The sequence below is a fragment of the Pseudophryne corroboree genome, chromosome 3, assembly GCF_028390025.1.
Source record: "Pseudophryne corroboree isolate aPseCor3 chromosome 3, aPseCor3.hap2, whole genome shotgun sequence".
NCBI lineage: Eukaryota > Metazoa > Chordata > Amphibia > Anura > Myobatrachidae > Pseudophryne > Pseudophryne corroboree.
The window spans coordinates 149538308-149558591 of NC_086446.1; the positions used below are offsets into that span (position 1 = coordinate 149538308).

At 44.8% G+C, this 20284-nt stretch overlaps 1 protein-coding gene across 3 annotated transcripts in view; it reads left to right on the top strand.

Moving 5' to 3' along the window:
- ZFP91 (ZFP91 zinc finger protein, atypical E3 ubiquitin ligase) overlaps positions 1–3912 on the top strand; it is a 94292-nt gene extending 90380 nt beyond the window's left edge. For all 3 annotated transcript variants that reach the window (XM_063958479.1, XM_063958478.1, XM_063958480.1), the window contains 3 exons: positions 1775–1889; positions 1972–2071; positions 2171–3912. In XM_063958479.1, the coding sequence (XP_063814549.1) occupies positions 1775–1889; positions 1972–2071; positions 2171–2576 (621 nt within the window). In that variant the 3' untranslated portion in view covers positions 2577–3912. The remainder of the gene's footprint in view (positions 1–1774; positions 1890–1971; positions 2072–2170) is intronic.
- Positions 3913–20284: the final 16372 nt, after the last annotated feature.

A 20284-nucleotide genomic window follows, 5' to 3' on the forward strand; every position in this document is an offset into this window, starting at 1 on the left:
AAGCTTTCTTTTTGTGCCCAGTCTCCTGCGGAGCCGCTATTCCCCATGGTCCTTACGGAGTTCCCAGCATCCACTACGGACTACGAGAAATAGAATTATCGGTCAGTAAATTCTTATTTTTTTTTTTGCTTATTTCAGCCTAACCCTATGTCGGCATTCTGAAGATGTTGACTATTGTGTTGACATATTGGTTGTCGTCATAAGGTTTATGTTGGCATTCAGAGCATGTTGACATTCTGGTATCGATCTACTGAATGTCGACTTTTCATACCACGCCCACTCAGCTGTCTGTTCTTATCAATCCTACTTACCCTGGTGCATCTGGACTTAATCGGCACTGATTAATGCTGGGTATACACTGTGCAATATGTCGTTCATTAAACAGAAGATCGACATATCGCATCTGTCCATGGCATGGTCTGTGAATGCCGTCAGTCGTAGACCTAGCGCGCCAGCCCTGCAGCTCAGCTGCACTGTCAATGGCCAATATATCTATAAGTCTGCACAGGAGTACGGCCAACTGCCCCATATGCTGGACGCAATAACCACCGACAGTGATGTTACAACTGGGTTTGCAAATTTAAAGGCCTGCCCAGATGTGATATATGGCCAGAGATATCAAGTGGCTGACCGTTACTTGTATATGCTTACCAGACTCAGGGGTGTATTCAATTTAGCCACAAATGTGCAGCAATTTTTGGCACAATATTTTTTTTGCGGATCAGTCGGAAGAAAATTGCGGCGGCACGCTTCCGTTTTTCTACCTATTCAATTCCAAACGGGTATCACGTGAAAGTTCCTGCAGTGAAAAATGTAGGTGAAAATGAGGAAATCAGCCTGTACCCCAAAAAATTTTAAACTAACATAGTATAACAGAAGAGAAGTGTATTAGAGATCACATTAAAACATTTTTAGGGACTTAAATTGTGTGAAATGGCTGTTATATGCGTTTTTTTGGGGTTTTTTAAATGCAAAAAAATAATAGAAAGCAAGTTGATGGGTTTTTTTGTGCAAAATAAATGCTCTCATTAAATTTGGGGTACCTGAAAATGGGTATAAGTATATATTTGGGTCATTTTAGGGTATTTAAAAAAAAAAAAAAAAGGGAGCAGACCGATTACTCCCACCTGCAAGCCTAAAAACACCTGTCCCACTCTTAAAGCTCCCCAATATACCTGTCCCATACCTTGAACCCCAAATTTCCATCACTTTATACTTTTTCACCCCAAAAATGACATGTCATTATTGGCCAATTAAAAATAATTAAAAACTTCATCGTGCCTAATTAGTCATTAAGTTGGGTGTTTCGGGGGTTCTGTACCATAGCCAAACATTTTTAGCTTAAAATAGGGATTTTTCCCAAATTTTCACCTGCTTAGAGCAGGTGAAGTGAAATTTGTGAAAAAACGATCACCGATAAATTTTCCCGGATAATTGAATAGGCTGTAATCGCGATTCGCGGGAAAAGTCCGTTATCACCGCTAATTGAATACCCCCCTCACCCGCTCGGTTGGCGGATCTATGCGTCAGCAGATAAGTTTGTAAAGTATTTACCCATCCTTAGAGTATATATATATATATATATATATATATATATATATATATATATATATATATATATATATATATATATATATATATATATATATATATATATATCCCTTGTAGAGGTTCCTGATATTGAACACTAGGATAAAATGGAGCTCTATATGGGCAGTCTATTCTTACGGGCTCTGCAGTGGTAGTAACTGGACATTTTGCTTCTCTCCCCTAGCATCATATTAAATATCAGCACCTTTTAAAGAAGAAATATGTATGTCCACACCCCTCCTGCGGGAGACTTTTCCGCCTGCAGAAGCAGCTGATGCGTCACGCAAAGCACCACACAGGTAAATAGAAGGCTTCTCTTTAATAGAAAATCCCCCATTAATGCCCGTCTGTACCGGCCTGTGACAATTCTTCCATTATCAGACCAGCGGGATTATATCTGTGAATACTGCGCTCGAGCATTTAAGAGCTCCCACAACCTGGCTGTACATCGCATGATACACACCGGGGAGAAACCCTTACAGTGAGTGTCTGCCATCTCCTTTCTCTCTGCCCATCAACCCTATGCCCTTTTTTTTTTGAGCCCATTCACTTGTTGTCTTTTCTTCTTTCCCGCCCGTAGATGTGAGTTCTGTGGATTCACCTGCAGACAGAAAGCCTCCCTGAACTGGCACATGAAGAAACACGACGCTGACTCTTTCTACCAGTTCTCCTGTGGCATCTGCGGAAAGAAGTTTGAGAAGAAGGACAGTGTTGTGGCCCACAAGGCCAAAAGCCACCCCGAGATTCTTATAGCTGAAGCCTTGGCGGCCAACTCTGGCTCCCTCATCACCACCGACTCTGAACTGCTGGTGACCGAGACCTCTGCTCCCGTGGCCTCCGTTGTACAGGATGAGCTTGCACCTCCCCAAACCTTCTACTCCAGCGCTGGCTCCAAGATTTTAGTTGCTTGCCCAGCTCAGCCAGCAGAAGGACTGGGTGCTACGACAGAGGTTCTTATTGAGGATTCGGACTCTGCAGGACCGTAGAGCGGGAGAGTGATCTCCCCATGCACAGCACCTAGACTGTTTCCTTGTCCCCCAGCTGGCTGGCTGCATCGTCCCTTCCATGCTTTCTTTCTGTCCTTGCAATAACTGCATACACTAATGCTGGGCTCAAAGATTTGCCCCTGGGGTTTTCAATCCATTACCTTTTTAATCTTATGTTTTCTCTTTGGCATCACGACCGATTCTCTGATTCTGCTTTCCCTCCATTTCTTTGCTCTTTTCTGTCCTCTCTTTTGATTTTAATTTCATTTTATTCCTCATTCCCCCTCCGCTCCCTCTCTCAGGTGCTGTGCTCTACACTCTCACTGTATATAATATGTTTAAAGAATAAAACGGTTCTGTCTGACATGGAGCCCTCTCCCCCCCAAGCAAAGCTGCTAGTGTTACTTAGAGCGCTGCTTGCGGTCTCTTTGTACTCCCCTTCCCTTCTTTTTTCTGTTGCCTCCACTTCTTAATTCTTCTCCCTCCATATGAGTGAAAATGTTGGTGCACTTTAGAGTGATTCTAAGAGGGTAGCTCATCTGAAAAAAGTTCTTTTTTTCCTGTTCCACTGAATAGCTATCCCCATCTACTTGCTTGCAGTCATCTATCATTGCCCAATACATTTAACTAGCCCGCCCCATACTCTACTACAAGGCACAGCTGCCATATTGCAGTATTCATGGCATTTATAATAAACACACCATCTTGTCCTAATGAAAGGCAGCACCATATCTGTCAGCCACTCCCCTCTCTCTCTTTTCTCTTTCCAGATCTGCTCTACATCATGTCTTTGCACGGTTAGTCACCAGAGATTTTTTTCTGCACTTTAAAAACAACTCTCATTCTCCCTTTACCCATTACGTCTTGCACTCTTAAGGTTCACTTTTTGATTATGGTTGAAGGAAAAAAATAATTGATTTGCCTATTTAGATATTTTACTTGCTGGAAGTTAGCAGTGTGTCTTTGATTCCTCTGTTGTGAGATGTATGTACTTCGGATGCGTGGGCCATCTGATAATTGCGCATTCAGACTTGGTGAGAGGAGTACTGATGTAGGTATGCACAAATCAAGGCAAGGTTTAAAAATGGATTTGATGAAATGAAGAATGACTGTGGATAATTGCCAGACTTAGAGCTTACCTAAAAAAAAATTATGGTTAATTAGAAAAAAAAAATCCTTTAAAATTTTTGGGTCGTTTCCTTTTTCGAAAAAGGTTCCCCACTTGCTGACTACTTGAAAGCATAAGATGGCTTCTGGGGCTAACTAATTTTGCTCTTTGAATGCCATATTTTGTATTCTGTATGTATCAGTACAATAAAAATATACTGTACAAATAGTGCGGTGAAATTTAAGTTTTTGTGGCACTGACAGAAGTCCAGATATTTCACATTTATATTCACTGCAAGCATTTCTGGATCGGATATTGTAGGCACTAAATGATTCCTTGCAGTGTCTTATAGACTTAAAGGAGGTAAACTGTACATAGAAAATACTGCCTCGCTGTCATACCCTTATCACAAGTGTCTGGTCTATTACAGTCTTTATTTGTTTTTTTTGTTTGTGATTATTACTAGTTGCACTCTTAAACAAGGCAACCTGGTTAAATGCTCCTTTTAAGGGCGTTTTCTGCCCTAACACTTTTTTTTCTTTTTTTAATGTGTTCTGTGGCGGACAAATTTATTTTATTCATTTTTTATTTTTTAAATAACATAATTTGTGGCCCTTTTCATCAGCTTAGTGCCTTGATCTGTCTGTAATGATGGATGAATGCAGCCGCTTCTGTGTAGGATGGCTGAAGCATGTAGATACCAACTAACATTCAAAAAAAGTCAACCGCACTTGAGGATGACCAACATTCCGTTTGCTTTGTCTGCCGCTAAAGAGAAGATTGATATCCATATACGAACACAAAATAATTGCACTTTGGGGGGTTTTTTGTAGTCAGACTGCCACAATCCAAGTTCTTGTTGCATTTCCAAGCAGGCGAAAGAGGCAAGTTAAACTAAATGGTAGCCAAAAAGGTGATCAAGATGGCCGCAAAGGATTTAGGATACATTTTATTTTTTTATTTTTTTCCACAGTAAATACCTGCCCCGTACATGACATTTCAAAATAGAATGTTTAGCTATGGTATGATATGCTGTTTGTGTGTGTATATTTACGCAGATCCTTTTTTTTTTTGTATATGAAATGATTGCAGATCATTGCTTTGTAGCATCCTGCCAAATAAAAAAAAAAAAGAAAAATTAGGAAGGATGGAGCAATTGGAGAATTACTTGCCTGGTTAAGCCGTTTCAACAACAACAAAAAAATAGTATGTGCAAAAATCCCCTGCCATAATATAATTATAAGAGCGGGAGAAGTCCGCCGAAAAAGGGGCGGGGCTATCTCCCTCAGCACACTGGCGCCATTTCCTCTTCACAGCTCCGCTGGAAGACAGCTCCCCAGGCTCTCCCCTGCAGTTTCCAGGCTCAAAGGGTAAAAAAGAGAGGGGGGGCACTAAATTTAGGCGCAAAACTGTATATGAAAGCAGCTATAGGGATAAATCACTTTATGTTAGTGTAAATCCCTGATTAAATAGCGCTGTGGTGTGTGCTGGCATACTCTCTCTGTCTCCCCAAAGGACTTTGTGGGGTCCTGTCCTCAGTCAGAGCATTCCCTGTGTGTGTGTGGTGTGTCGGTACGGCTGTGTCGACATGTTTGATGAGGAGGCTTATGTGGAGGCGGAGCAAGTGCCGATAAATGTGATGTCACCCCCGACACCAGAGTGGGTGGATATGTGGAAGGTATTAACCGACAGTGTCAACTCCATACATAAAAGACTGGATGACGTAACAGCCGTGGGACAGCCGGCTTCTCAGCCCGCGCCTGCCCAGGCGACTCAAAGGCCATCAGGGGCTCAAAAACGCCCGCTACCTCAGATGGCAGACACAGATGTCGACATGGAGTCTGACTCCAGTGTCGACGAGGATGAGACATATACACAATCCACTAGGGGCATCCGTTGCATGATTACGGCAATGAAAAATGTGTTGCACATTTCTGACATTAACCCAAGTACCACTAAAAAGGGTATTATGTTTGGGGAGAAAAAGCAGCCAGTGTTTTTTCCCCCATCAGATGAGTTGAATGAAGTGTGTGAAGAAGCGTGGGCTTCCCCCGATAAAAAACTGGTAATTTCTAAAAAGTTACTGATGGCGTACCCTTTCCCGCCAGAGGATAGGTCACGTTGGGAGATATCCCTTAGGGTGGATAAGGCGCTCACACGTTTGTCAAAAAAGGTGGCACTGCCGTCTCAAGATACGGCCGCCTTGAAGGAGCCTGCTGATAGAAAGCAGGAGGCGATCCTGAAGTCTGTATATACACACTCAGGTACTATACTGAGACCTGCAATTGCCTCAGCATGGATGTGTAGTGCTGCTGCAGCGTGGTCTGATACCCTGTCAGATAATATTGATACCCTCGACAGGGATACTATTTTGCTAACCATAGAGCATATTAAAGACGTCGTCTTTATATATGAGGGATGCACAGAGGGATATTTGCCGGCTGGCATCCAGAATTAATGCAGTGTCTATTTCTGCCAGGAGGGTATTATGGACCCGGCAGTGGACAGGTGATGCTGATTCTAAAAGGCACATGGAGGTTCTGCCTTATAAGGGTGAGGAATTGTTTGGGGATGGTCTCTCGGACCTCGTATCCACAGCAACAGCTGGGATGTCGACATTTTTACCTCAGGTTCCCTCACAGCCTAAGAAAGCACCGTATTATCAGGTACAGTCCTTTCGGCCTCAGAAAAGCAAGCGGGTCAAAGGCGCTTCCTTTCTGCCCAGAGGCAAGGGAAGAGGGAAAAGGCTGCACCAGACAGCCAGTTCCCAGGATCAAAAATCTTCCCCCGCTTCCTCTAAGTCCACCGCATGACGCTGGGGCTCCACAGGCGGAGCCAGGTACGTGGGGGCGCGTCTCCGGAACTTCAGCGACCAGTGGGCTCGCTCACAGGTGGATCCCTGGGTTCTGCAAGTAGTATCACAGGGATACAAGCTGGAGTTCGAGGCGACTCCCCCTCGCCGTTACCTCAAATCAGCCTTGCCTGCTACCCTCAGAGAAAGGGAGGTAGTACTGGCGGCAATTCACAAGCTGTATCTTCAGACAGTGATAATCAAGGTACCCCTCCTTCAACAGGGACGGGGTTACTATTCCACAATGTTTGTGGTACCGAAACCAGACGGTTCGGTGAGACCCATTCTAAATTTAAAATCCTTGAACATTTATATAAAAAAGTTCAAGTTCAAGATGGAATCGCTCAGGGCGGTTATTGCAAGCCTGGAAAAGGGGGATTTTATGGTGTCATTGGACATCAAGGATGCTTACCTGCATGTCCCCATTTATCCACCCCACCAGGAGTACCTCAGGTTTGTGGTACAGGACTGTCATTACCAATTCCAGACGCCGTTTGGTCTGTCCACGGCACCGCGGGTATTTACCAAGGTAATGGCCGAAATGATGATGCTCCTCCGAAAGAAGGGAGTCATGATTATTCCGTACTTGGACGATCTCCTTAAAAAGGCGAGGTCCAAAGAGCAGTTGCTAGTCAGCGTAGCACTATATCAGGAAGTGCTGCATCAGCACGGCTGGATTCTGAATATCCCAAAGTCGCAGCTGATTCCTGCGACACGTCTGCTGTTCTTGGGCATGATTCTGGACACAGAACAGAAGAAAATCTTTCTCCCGGAGGAGAAGGCCCAGGAATTATCATCTCTGGTCAGGGACCTCCTGAAACCAAAGCAGGTTCCATGCAAGGATCTTCCAGTGGGATCTGTTGGACAAGTGGTCCGGATCGCACCTCCAGATGCATCGGTTGATCACCCTGTCCCCGAGGGCCAGGGTGTCTCTGCTGTGGTGGCTGCAGAGTGCTCATCTGCTCGAAGGCCGCAGATTCGGCATACAGGACTGGGTCCTGGTGACCACGGATGCAAGCCTCCGAGGTTGGGGGGCAGTCACCCAGGGAAGAAACTTCCAGGGACAATGGTCGAGTCAGGAAACCTCCCTACACATAAATATTCTGGAACTAAGGGCCATTTTACAACGCCCTGAGTCAAGCAGAACCCCTGCTTCAAAACAAACCGGTTCTGATTCAGTCAGACAACATCACAGCGGTCGCCCATGTAAACCGCCAGGGCGGCACAAGAAGCAGGGTGGCAATGGCAGAAGCCACAAGGATTCTTCGATGGGCGGAGAATCATGTGATAGCACTGTCAGCAGTGTTCATTCCGGGAGTGGACAACTGGGAACAGACTTCCTCAGCAGGCACGACCTCCACCCGGGAGAGTGGGGACTTCATCCAGAAGTCTGCCAGCTGATTGTGAACCATTGGGAAAGGCCACAGGTGGACATGATGGCGTCCCGCCTCAACAAAAAGCTAAAAAGATATTGCGCCAGGTCAAGGGACCCTCAGGCGATAGCTGTGGACGCTCTAGTGACACCGTAGGTGTACCAGTCGGTTTATGTGTTCCCTCCTCTGCCTCTCATAACCAAGGTACTGAGAATAATACGAAGGAGAGGAGTAAGAACTATACTCGTGGTTCCGGATTGGCCAAGAAGAGCTTGGTACCCAGAACTTCAAGAAATGGTCTCAGAGGACCCATGGCCTCTGCCGCTCAGACAGGACCTGCTGCAGCAGGGGCCCTGTCTGTTCCAAGACTTACCGCGACTGCGTTTGACGGTATGGCGGTTGAACACCGGATCCTAAAAGAAAAGGGCATTCCGGAGGAAGTCATTCCTACACTGATTAAAGCTAGGAAGGATGTGACCGCAAAACATTATCACCGCATATGGCGGAAATATGTTGCTTGGTGTGAGGCCAGGAAGGCCCCAACGGAGGAATTTCAGCTTGGTCGATTTCTGCACTTCCTACAGTCAGGGGTGACTATGGGCCTCAAATTGGGTTCCATTAAGGTCCAGATTTCGGCTCTGTCGATTTTCTTCCAAAAAGAACTGGCTTCACTGCCTGAAGTTCAGACATTTGTTAAAGGAGTGCTGCATATTCAGCCCCCTTTTGTGCCTCCAGTGGCACCTTGGGATCTCAACGTGGTGTTGGATTTCCTAAAGTCGCATTGGTTTGAGCCACTTAAAACCGTGGAGCTAAAATATCTCACGTGGAAAGTGGTCATGCTGTTGGCCTTGGCTTCGGCCAGGCGTGTGTCAGAATTGGCGGCTTTGTCATGTAAAAGCCCTTATCTGATTTTCCATATGGATAGGGCGGAATTGAGGACTCGTCCCCAATTTCTCCCTAAGGTGGTATCAGCGTTTCATTTGAACCAACCTATTGTGGTGCCTGTGGCTACTCGGGACTTGGAGGATTCCAAGTTGCTGGACGTGGTCAGGGCCCTGAAAATCTATGTTTCCAGGACGGCTAGAGTCAGGAAAACTGACTCGCTCTTTATCCTGTATGCACCCAACAAGCTGGGTGCTCCTGCTTCAAAGCAGACTATTGCTCGCTGGATCTGTAGCACGATTCAACTTGCACATTCTGCGGCGGGACTGCCGCATCCTAAATCTGTAAAAGCCCATTCCACGAGGAAGGTGGGCTCTTCTTGGGCGGCTGCCCGAGGGGTTTCGGCTTTACAACTGATAAAGCTAATTATTTATCTTATAACACAAGCTATTTCCTAACACCGTGTAGCCGTAATGGCCGCTAAACCACGTGCACGTGCTACGCACTCCGTACGCTATCTGCGTATGAAGACCTCACACGTGGTACGCAAGTTACGTACACGCTGCGCTGGGTGTACGGAATACACACAGCGAGCGCACACACAGACAGTACTTTTATAAACTTTAAACACAGAATATGCTTACACTGTAACACTGTACTTAGTACTGTAACACTGTAATGATATAACGCTTCTTAACCTTGTTAATATAAAAGCTGCTTGAGCGACTGAGACGCTCAGTATACCCTTAGCAATGTAATGATGAACACACTCTACCTTGTAAGGTTCCAAAACCTTTACTGACGATTTTAGTATGTAAAAAGGGGAAAACTGTTACAGCTTATACACTACAAAACTAACATTAATACCTAAACAGAATAGCTAGACATGAATATACAATAGCGGCATAATCATAAACAATAACATACAAAGAGAAAGAGTAAATGGCTAACACAGGCGGAGAATAAAGATGGTCTCAGAGAAACTTACACACGTGGGAATGATCGCAAGCGCAGTCCTGGAAATCCAGCTCTCAGTTAATCAATGACGAAAACCTTGTGGAGAGAAGTGAGTGAGCTGGCCCAGGCTGGCTGCCTTATATACACAACATACAGTACACTACAAAGGGCCCTACAATCTTATTGTACATTGGACACAGGAATGTCTCTCTGCATTATAACAAAAGGTCATAGGTGGATTTGAAAAGGTGGGCTGTGACTATTTCAAACTGCTAAGGTGGGAGGTATCCTCAGGATTCCCGCCGCACGGATAATGAACTGTAAATATAGTAAATGTCCATAAACTACTTTTAAACATAACTATATGCAGGAGCGATTAATCTCTTCCTAACCAACACCGGAATATTCCTGATAAAATACTCTTCCGTTGGATATCAGACACCACTGTTCAGCCTTTGTCAGACCCTCCATATCATGCAAAGAGGAATTCCTTTGTCCATGAACCAGTTACACTAAACATACTTACAGATATTATTAAAGGGAATATTACCTACAAAACACGCTATGTGGGTTAAATATACTATAAACGAGTCGCCCCCTACAAGCTCATAAACTCTACCGTAAATACGCATATACCGCGCGTACTCGCCGGAGCGAGCGTACGCAATTTGCGGACATGTGCACGTACAGCAGACCATATGCACGAGCAGCGGGCATGTGCATGGGGTTAATATATGGCAATGTGAAGCATGATATTTTTCGACTTTGACAGTCCACCCTTTGGCAGTCATCAATAACTGCCACTTCCTAAACAATTCAAACAGAAAAATATATGTCATCATGTAAATACCTTTTTATGATTGGGTAAAGGGAGGAGAGGAGAAGGTGGGAAAGATATGACCTAGTGAGATAGTAAAGCATGTGTGTATGAATCCATGTCTGAGGGGTCATGTATCATCGTGCCGTACGTGTTCTAAATCAAGCTTCAAGGTATTGCGAAGTATACATTTGAATCCTTATCCTGTATTAAGGGTCTGTGGATGGGCTGTCAAACTCTACCAAGCTCTTTTCGGCTTTTGGTTGCAACAAATGGGGTGCACATTAGTTGATGATACATGAAGGGGGAAAGTATGTGGATGCTAGTATGTGAATATCACCTGTCGACTATGTGGGATACTACCTGGAGGTTGTAGAGATGAAGATAAGAAACGAGCGTTATAAATGCAGTCATGTAACTGTGAGATTTAGTGTACAGTCGCCGATTGAGGTCTTGTCTGATGTACATGTTGTCTGATGTCTCACGGTGCTTTTGCTGTAAGTGGTGAACAAAAGCTTTTCCAGTGTCCATAAAATTTCAGTCTCTAAAGTATTGGGTTTCTAGTAGATAGTTAAAGTTACTAAAAGTATTGGGTGTCTGTGACACAATTCATCAATGGTCTGTATAAAAGAGGTTGTCAAATTCTTCTTCCAAGCGGATGTCTTTGTACCTTGGAGGAAAACAAAGGAGAAACGGGTGAAAGAAACGGACCGTGGAATCACATTTTCATCACAACATTGTCTCTATCGTTGGGTCATAAATTAAATTAGTTGTTGTTATTACAGTGTCCTCGCTCCTCAGACTCATCACTCTGGTACTACGTTTACACTTCGTTAAAGTCCGAACGCATCTAAATATCAGACCAACCAATATGACGACTCCCAGAATACACAAGAGAAATTTCCCTACATCCATTATAATGCCTTGGGCCCATTCTCCTAAACCAGAGAACCAATTTCGTGGGTTCAACCATGACACACAACCGGTCAGCTCATTACCCACAGCAGCGAGAGTGAGATTATGCCTCCTTCGAAACTCCCACTTCAATTGCAAAATGTCATCCATCTTTTGGTCTATGACCTCGGCCGGGTCCTCAGTGCTGTTTGTAATATACGTGCAGCACTTTACACCATATTGAGTTGCTAGGGTAATACAATACCCGCCTGTCACTGCTGTGAGGTAACTGAGAATCATCCTATGCTGAACCAGCTCTGTTTTGTAGGCTTGTAACTCTCTCCCGGTATACCTGAACGTGTCATCATACATTTCGGTGATATTGTCTAACAAGTTTGCTAGCGCAGATATATATCTATAATTTATCACTCCTCTGGCGGTACGAGTGATATCTAACGCGAGTAGGAATTGAATCCCGGTGGATTCATGGATCAAATCAGAGGCCGGATGCTCTGTCCTTTCTATCAGGTGCCGTTTAACGACGTGCTCGTAGTGAGTGTGAGTATAAGGAGCTTGGGCACCGCGGTGAATGTCTTTCATTTTGATATGGGATACAGTCATTACTTCAGGCAGTACTTTTCCAATGTAACACAATCCCTCTGAGTTTGGGGCAAGCCACTTATACGCCTTCCTCCTGCATATGAAATATGCATCATCGGGGAGAACATATGGGACGGAGTATGACATTACAATGTTGTAAATTTTCCATGTAAAATCTCCTAACCCTAATTCTCCCATCTGTCTAGTACACGTATCTGGTTGTACGATATGTGCACAGTATCCTGGTGATACTTCCCCAACTTGCATGGTCCTACTCCCTAGAGTATACTCCCTAGAGTATACCGGAAAAATTTTCCACTGTCGGCTATCTGGCGTGTAAGCTCTGAATCTATGGGCATTCTATCGGCTCTATGTGAAAATGTCATGGTTTGATTACTCCATGACACTTCCCAATTTCCCGGCTTTCGGGGATTGGAAATGTTAAAGCATACTAAGTACCTATCCACATGATGTTGGTGGAGCTTCAAACTAGGAGGACTAGAGATATTAAACCTCTTGTCCACCGGCCTCCCACCACTTAACTCAAGTACCTCTCCTACAGTTAAAGGGAATGGTACTAGTCCTGATTTGCTATGACCTTGAGGTACTTGAGAGCATACCCAACAGTCTGTCTGATTTAACACTTTACCCACTAAGGAGTGATAGTCACTCAATGGATGCCGGTCCATGTGGATATTAAAACTGGACTGACATTTCTTGATGCACCCATCCTCGACTATGCTGTCACAATGCCTACAAATGCAGTTCTCTTCAGCTAACAATCCTTCACAATTCCTTCTATTGTCAATGCTACCAGATCGTTTTCTGATACTCGCCTTTACTCGATGATTGTGTTGCTCTTGGAAATCTACGTCTCCATCCTGGTCATCAGAACCCATTCCAGACCCTTTCTCGACCTCCATGGTACTCTCACCGAAACAGACTGCTCTGGTCAACAACAGGGTCAACAGGAAAATCCGGATCACAGTCTCTTGGGGCAAGTCCATCTTATAGGAGGAAAAGGAGAAGAATGAGAAGGGGGGGGGGTAGAAAATGAGGGAGATGGGAAGTGGAAAAAACAATAAAAGGGAAAAAGAAATCTAGCTCGACAACCGCCTCCGATCTTATTATTCTCAGTGCTCAGGTGCCGTCTCAACCTTCCTGAAACAGACACTCTAACGATACAATTTCCTCTACCATCTGTTCTTTGTCGCGGGACCTCTCTGGATCAGCAACCTTCTTACAATGAGACGAATGGACCCAAGTCTCCCTCTCGGCAACCTTCAATGTTGTTGTGCTGGTTAATAAGACTTGATATGGTCCTTCCCATCTGTCAATAAGGCAACCTGAGCGTAGAAAATTTCGTATCATTACATAATCCCCAGGTTCAATGTCATGACAATTACTGTCTGGCATATCAGGAATCACCAACTTCAGATTATCATTCTGATTCCTCAATTGCTTACTCATCTTAACCAAATACTTTACGATTACTTCATTGTTACATTTCAAATCATCTTGGGGGTTAATCATAACATGGGGTTGTCGACCAAACAGAATTTCAAAAGGAGACAGATTAAGAGGGGACCTGGGAGTGGTTCTGATGCTGTATAATACGATTGGTAAAGCTTCGGGCCACAACAATCCTGTTTCAGCCATTACCTTGCTTAATTTGTTTTTAATAGTGCTGTTTACTCTTTCCACTTTCGCACTCGCCTGGGGGCGGTACGGAGTATGCAGCTTACTATTAATTCCCATCAACTTACACATTGCTTGAAAGACGTTACCTGTAAAATGGGTACCCCTATCACTTTCAATGATTCTAGGGATACCATACCTGCACACAAATTCCTGCACAATTTTCTTTGCAGTAAACACAGCGGTATTTGTGGCCGCGGGAAATGCTTCAACCCAATTTGAGAACACGTCAATACAAACCAATACATACTTTAAATTTCTACAAGGTGGCAATTGTATGAAATCAATTTGTATTACCTGGAATGGACCATCTGTAGGAGGGATATGGGATGGCTCTGTTGGTATGGCCTTTCCGATATTCTTCCTCAAGCAGGTGAGACATGTCATCGCTCTTTTACCCGCATGGGAAGAAAATCCTGGGGCGCACCAATAAGCTCTTACCAACTTACACATTCCTTCTTTGCCTAGATGAGTCAGCCCATGTGCCGCTTCCGCTAGACTTGGAAGGTATGCTCTGGGTGCCACTGGCTTACCCTGTCCATCTGTCCAGAGTCCTGAGGACTCCTGGCCATATCCTTTTGACCTCCAGACTGCCTTTTCTTGTGGTGAACACAAATGTTGCATTTCACACAATTTCTGTGTGTTGACAGTATTGAATACCATCAGTTGTGTGATGTCTGTCTGTCTGGGGGTACTGGCTGCTGATTTAGCAGCTTCGTCTGCTCGGCTGTTACCAAGTGATATTGGGTCTTGGCTATATGTGTGAGCTTTACACTTGATAACAGCCACTCTGTCGGGTTCCTGTATCGCTGTTAGGAGTCTTTTGATGTGGGCTGTGCCAGCTGCCGTCATGAAATTTCTGAGGCGCCATAGGGCCCCAAAATCATAGACTACTCCGAAGGCGTACCTAGAATCCGTGTAGATATTAGCTGACTTGCCTTTAGCCAATTCGCATGCTCTGGTTAGGGCAACCAGCTCAGCAACTTGTGCTGAGTGTGGTGGGCCTAGGGGTTCCGCTTCTATGGTACCTTGGTCATCTACGACTGCGTATCCAGTACACAAGTCTCCCGAGTCCGTCTGTCTGTGACAACTACCGTCAGTGTAGAAAGTAAAATCTACATCTTCCAGTGGGTTGTCACTGATGTCAGGCCTTGCCGTGAAATTTTGGGTCAAATATTCCATACAATCATGTGTGTCATCTCCTGTACTAAACTCTCATCCTCCACCCTTTGTGCCTGTCCAGGCACACCTGGGTGATATGTTGCAGGATTTAATGCGCTGCATCTCCTTATGGTGATGCTTACCGGGGCCATTAATGCCAATTTCCATCTTGTAAACCGCGCTGATGAGACGTGTCTGGTTTGGGCAGAATTCAGTAAAGCTGACACTGCATGTGGTGTATGAATTGTGAGGTTGTGTCCTAGCACTACATCTTCGCTTTTACTTACTAGCAATGCTATCGCTGCAACACTTCGCAAGTATGTGGAGAGATCGCGCTACCGTGTCTAGCTGAGCGCTATAGTAGGCTACCGGCCTGCTGGCATCACCATGCTTCTGGGTTAAGACACCTGCCGCACACCCAGCATTCTCTGTTCCGTACAGCTCAAAGGGTTTCCCATAATCTGGCATACCTAATGCTGGTGCCTGCGTTAGGCACTGTTTAAGTCTTTCAAATGCCATCTCAGACTCGTCTGTGTGCGAAATCCGATCTGGTTTGTTTGATGAGACCATCTCCTGCAAAGGCAAGGCCAGTATGATCCAGTTACGGCAATACCCACACATTCCTAAAAATGTTCTAATCTGTTGCTGGGTTTGTGGCAGAGTCATGTCATGAATTGCTTGAATTCTATCAGCGGTGAGGTGTCTCAGTCCTTGTGTCAGACAGTGTCCCAAATATTTTACCCTGGTCTGGCATAATTGTAACTTATCTTTGGAAACCTTGTGTCCGGTGTCTGAAAGATGAAACAGGAGTTGTTTCGTATCTCTCAGGGACGATTCGAGCGAATCCGAACACAGCAGTAGGTCATCTACGTACTGTATTAATATTGATCCGCTCTCAGGTTGAAAAGACTGTAAACAATCATGCAAGGCCTGTGAGAAAATACTTGGACTGTCAATGAAACCTTGTGGTAAACGAGTCCAGGTGTACTGAACTCCTCTGTATGTGAATGCGAATAAGTATTGACTGTCAGGGTGCAGAGGTACCGAGAAGAAGGCGGAGCAAAGGTCAATCACAGTGAAAAATTTGGCAGTGGGAGGGATTTGCATAAGGATGACAGCTGGATTTGGCACTACGGGGAATTGACTCTCAACTATTTTGTTGATCCCTCTTAGATCCTGCACTAGTCTGTAACCCCTCCCCCCACTCTTTTTAACAGGGAAGATGGGACTATTGGCAGTGCTGGACGTCCTTACCAGAATGCCCTGTTGTATGAAGCGTTCTATTACAGGGTAAACTCCTAACTCAGAGGGTATTGTGGGATTTTTGGAGCTATCCTACCATTTTTTACTTGTACTACTACAGGAGTTACATTTGCCATCAATCCAGTGTCTTGTCCATCCTTGGTCCAAAGTGATTCCGGTATCTGGGAAATCTTTTCCTCTACCTTGGACGGTCACCTATTTACAACAACAGTGTGTGACATTAATCTTGTTGGGGAATCTAGCATATCCTGCACTTCCTGAGCGTGGTTCTCGGGTATGTCCAAGAACACACCTTCAGGAGTACAATATATGACACATCCCATTTTGCACAGTAAATCTCTCCCAAGGAGATTAGTCAGAGCCGATGCAGCCAGCAGAAAAGAATGCTTGGTATGCAAAGGCCCTATCGTAATCTCTGCAGGTTTGCTTAAAGGATAGTGTTGTACTACTCCTGTTACTCCCATGGCTGGAATTGTTTTACCAGTGGTTCTTATGCCCACGGTCGAATTTATCACTGACTTGGCCGCCCCTGTATCTACAAGGAAATTTAGAGATCTACCAGCTACATCAATTGTGACCTCGGGTTCACTTCCTAGGCTCGCAATTAATTTCACTGGCTGCAGATTACAGGTGTGGCCCCACCCCTATGGTGTGTGGTGACCTCTCTGCATCGCACTGGCAGCTATTACCTGTGAAGGGGGTAAATGGGAAACTATCAGAGACTTGCCAGTCTCTTCTCGAGGGATACCTTCTTGTTTCCCCTGCGTGTGGCTTATAACTCCGTCTCTGCGGTCCTTGATCCCAATCTCGTATGTCATGTCGTTGTCTAGGGGTTTGATATGATTTTTGTGTATTTCTTGATCTACATTCCCGTGCAAAATGTCCCTCTTTGTGACAATGATAACAAACTACCACATTTGACTTACCCACAGGGGTCTGAGACTTATGCTGAGTTGGCCTTGTGGTAAGGGCCTGTATACTTACGGTCATCAGCTTATCACTCTGCGACTCCCTGTGTCTGGTGATGTTCCGATCATGATCAATAGCGGCCTCTCTCAAAGTAGCCACCGACAAACCTCGCCAACATGGTTGGGTGGTCTGTACCCTCGTCCTCAATACTTCCTTTAAACCATCCATTAACACAGAAACTGCTACTTCTCTATGATTCACATTTGTCTTAATGTCTTCTATCCCTGTATACTTACAGTCAGCTATAAATTTCACTGAGTCGACATTGGAGGGTAAACATGCCCTCAGCAATGTCCGCCAATCTTTGTTATTGGGCTCTGCAGAATTACCTAGCTCTCTAATGTATCTCTGGCTTGCAACTAGATCTTTCCTAGGATCAGGGAATTCAGACATCATTGATCTTAATTCTGTTCGGGAAAAAGGGCAGTGCATGGCGATGTTCCTGACGGGAGTGGCTCCCGAAGCGTCAGTTTTCCCATTTGGGACCGCAATTACCCTGACAGGATTAAGTTCAATAACGTCATTCTGAGTAGATTCTACAGCATGTGGTGTAATGGTTTCTTCATAGTGTACAGTGCCGTACTTACCAGTTGATACGACCTCACCTGTCCCTCCACTAGGGGCCTTTGATACTACTCTTACTGGTTGGGCCGTGCCCACTGTAGTCTCTTGTATGGTGGCTGCTAGAGAGAGTGCCGATATTGTGGTGGGCTCATCTTCCTGGTCGCAATCCTGGGGAAAGTTTAAAACAGGGTACAGCTTGCACGGGTTAACATTAGCCTCAATAACCTTATTTACGTTACTCTTAACATCTATACATTTACTAAGTGCATGTTTATCATACACCAGTGTGCCATTCTCTGTAACCACTTTCTCTCCTGTTCTCTCCTGGTGGTGGTGGTGCGGTGGCTATCACTTTCCTGCTAGGGTTTGAACCAGCCTCTTGAGCCAATCCTCTTTGTATTTCACCCTCCTGTTGCCATAATTGTAAATAATCATAATGTCTGATCCATCTCTTCGCAGATTTAATTAGACATATCCTTCTCCTTAGATTTTGTAACACCTCAGGACTAAAACTGCCTACTCGTGGGAACTTTTCCCTGTCATGCACAGTCATTCTTTCCAATTCATCGCACAAAACCTCTGTGTGTGACCCGTATTTTTCACACATGATATACCTTGCCGACCCTATTGGCCGGTTTACTAAATCAACCTGAACCAGGGTTGATCGCCCCCTACCTGAACAACTGGCCCCCATCTTTGCAGGTGTTGCTTTCACTACCTCTGACCTTCAAATCAGGGTCTTCAGCGAACCCTTACAAAAACCACGTTGCCCGGGGTAGGCCGACGGTGAAAGTTTACCGAGTACCTTCACACACTCGCCCACGTCGACCAATATGCCCACACGCTGCCTTAGCACTGGCGTACTCAACCCAGGGCCCCTGCAACCTGAACCTCTATTTACTGGAACGTGTGGGTGTGATCCGCAGAGCACTTACCCTTCCAAGTAAATATCAGTTGCTGGAGAATTTGAGTGATCAGCAAACCTCCCTTAAAATAAAAAAAATTACACAAATCACGTTAGAACGTACAAATAGCGTTTATGACCCCACTAGCGTACGCAAATGGTACTGGGTCAAGTTACAAACTAATGCACACAATTACATGCGGTACAATCGTACTGCGTATAAGCAACTAATCTTATGCACAGAATGACCAACGGAATCAATAATTGCGGCTGCGAATTCCTTTCAGCTAGAGCTTTCATGGCCTATATGGGTATACTCTATCTATAGCGGACTTCCTAGTCTGCTGTACCTAGACCTCCTGGTCTGTCTCTCTGGACCTCCTGGTCTGTGACCTCCTGGTCTGCTATACTCTAATGCTCTTATTACAAGACTAACAAGGGATGCCTCCCAAGCCACCACGCGCTATCACTCGCACGGATGTACCTCCACGAGAACTCGATTTCCTAGGTTCCAACCAAAATGAGAAACTTATATATATATGCACACACTCTTTCACCTCATTTACTCTTTACTTTCTTTTCTGTAAAGAAAATTCCTTTCACTCAGGTAACACAGGCTAGTCCCAGAGGAGTTGCAACTAGAGAAGGATTAAAATTTTGGACACTGAGATCAACTTGCGCTATTATCGCGTTGCCTCCGTATCGCCTACTAAAACAATACTATCGTGTGATTTGTATCAAGTGGGTGTACCCATACGCTCCGTTGCGTAATATACGCTACGTGTATCGACCTTTGCGTCGCGTACGCTTGTCCCGCCCTTTGTTAGGGACACGTGTACACAGGCCAGACATGACCACAGTAACACAAGTAACACGTTTCTATCAATGTAAATGATATTTAACTATAATCATTTACCGAGCACCACACAGATCTCCCTTGTATCTTAGGCAAAGCCGTGTGCGTGTTTTACAAATTACTCCCTTACGTATTAATTTTACTTTTAACTACCAATAGCAACAAATCTTTCTCAGCACGTTATCAATGATAAATGGCAAACAGGAAAGTGATATATGTGAACGTACATAAATGAAAATGCAGGTGTGTGCGTGTGTTGCGTACGCAATGTGTATCAAGCAGAAATAAACAGTTTTAAAAGACAATAGCGTACTGTTCTTACCTTCCGGTTCCGGATTCCACCAGCACTCCTACAACTAAGCGAAGCAGACGCTTATCTGATCAGCACTACCGTATCCCCAACCACCAACACGGATACAAAGGGATACTACCTTCCCGCCCTTTGCTGACAGATAAAGTCTGCTTGTGTTCGCTAGTGCGGATATGTGGAGGACGGACGAGCCCTCAATTGATAAAGCTAATTATTTATCTTATAACACAAGCTATTTCCTAACACCGTGTAGCCGTAATGGCCGCTAAACCACGTGCACGTGCTACGCACTCCGTACGCTATCTGCGTATGAAGACCTCACACGTGGTACGCAAGTTACGTACACACGCTGCGCTGGGTGTACGGAATACACACAGCGAGCGCACACACAGACAGTACTTTTATAAACTTTAAACACAGAATATGCTTACACTGTAACACTGTACTTAGTACTGTAACACTGTAATGATATAACGCTTCTTAACCTTGTTAATATAAAAG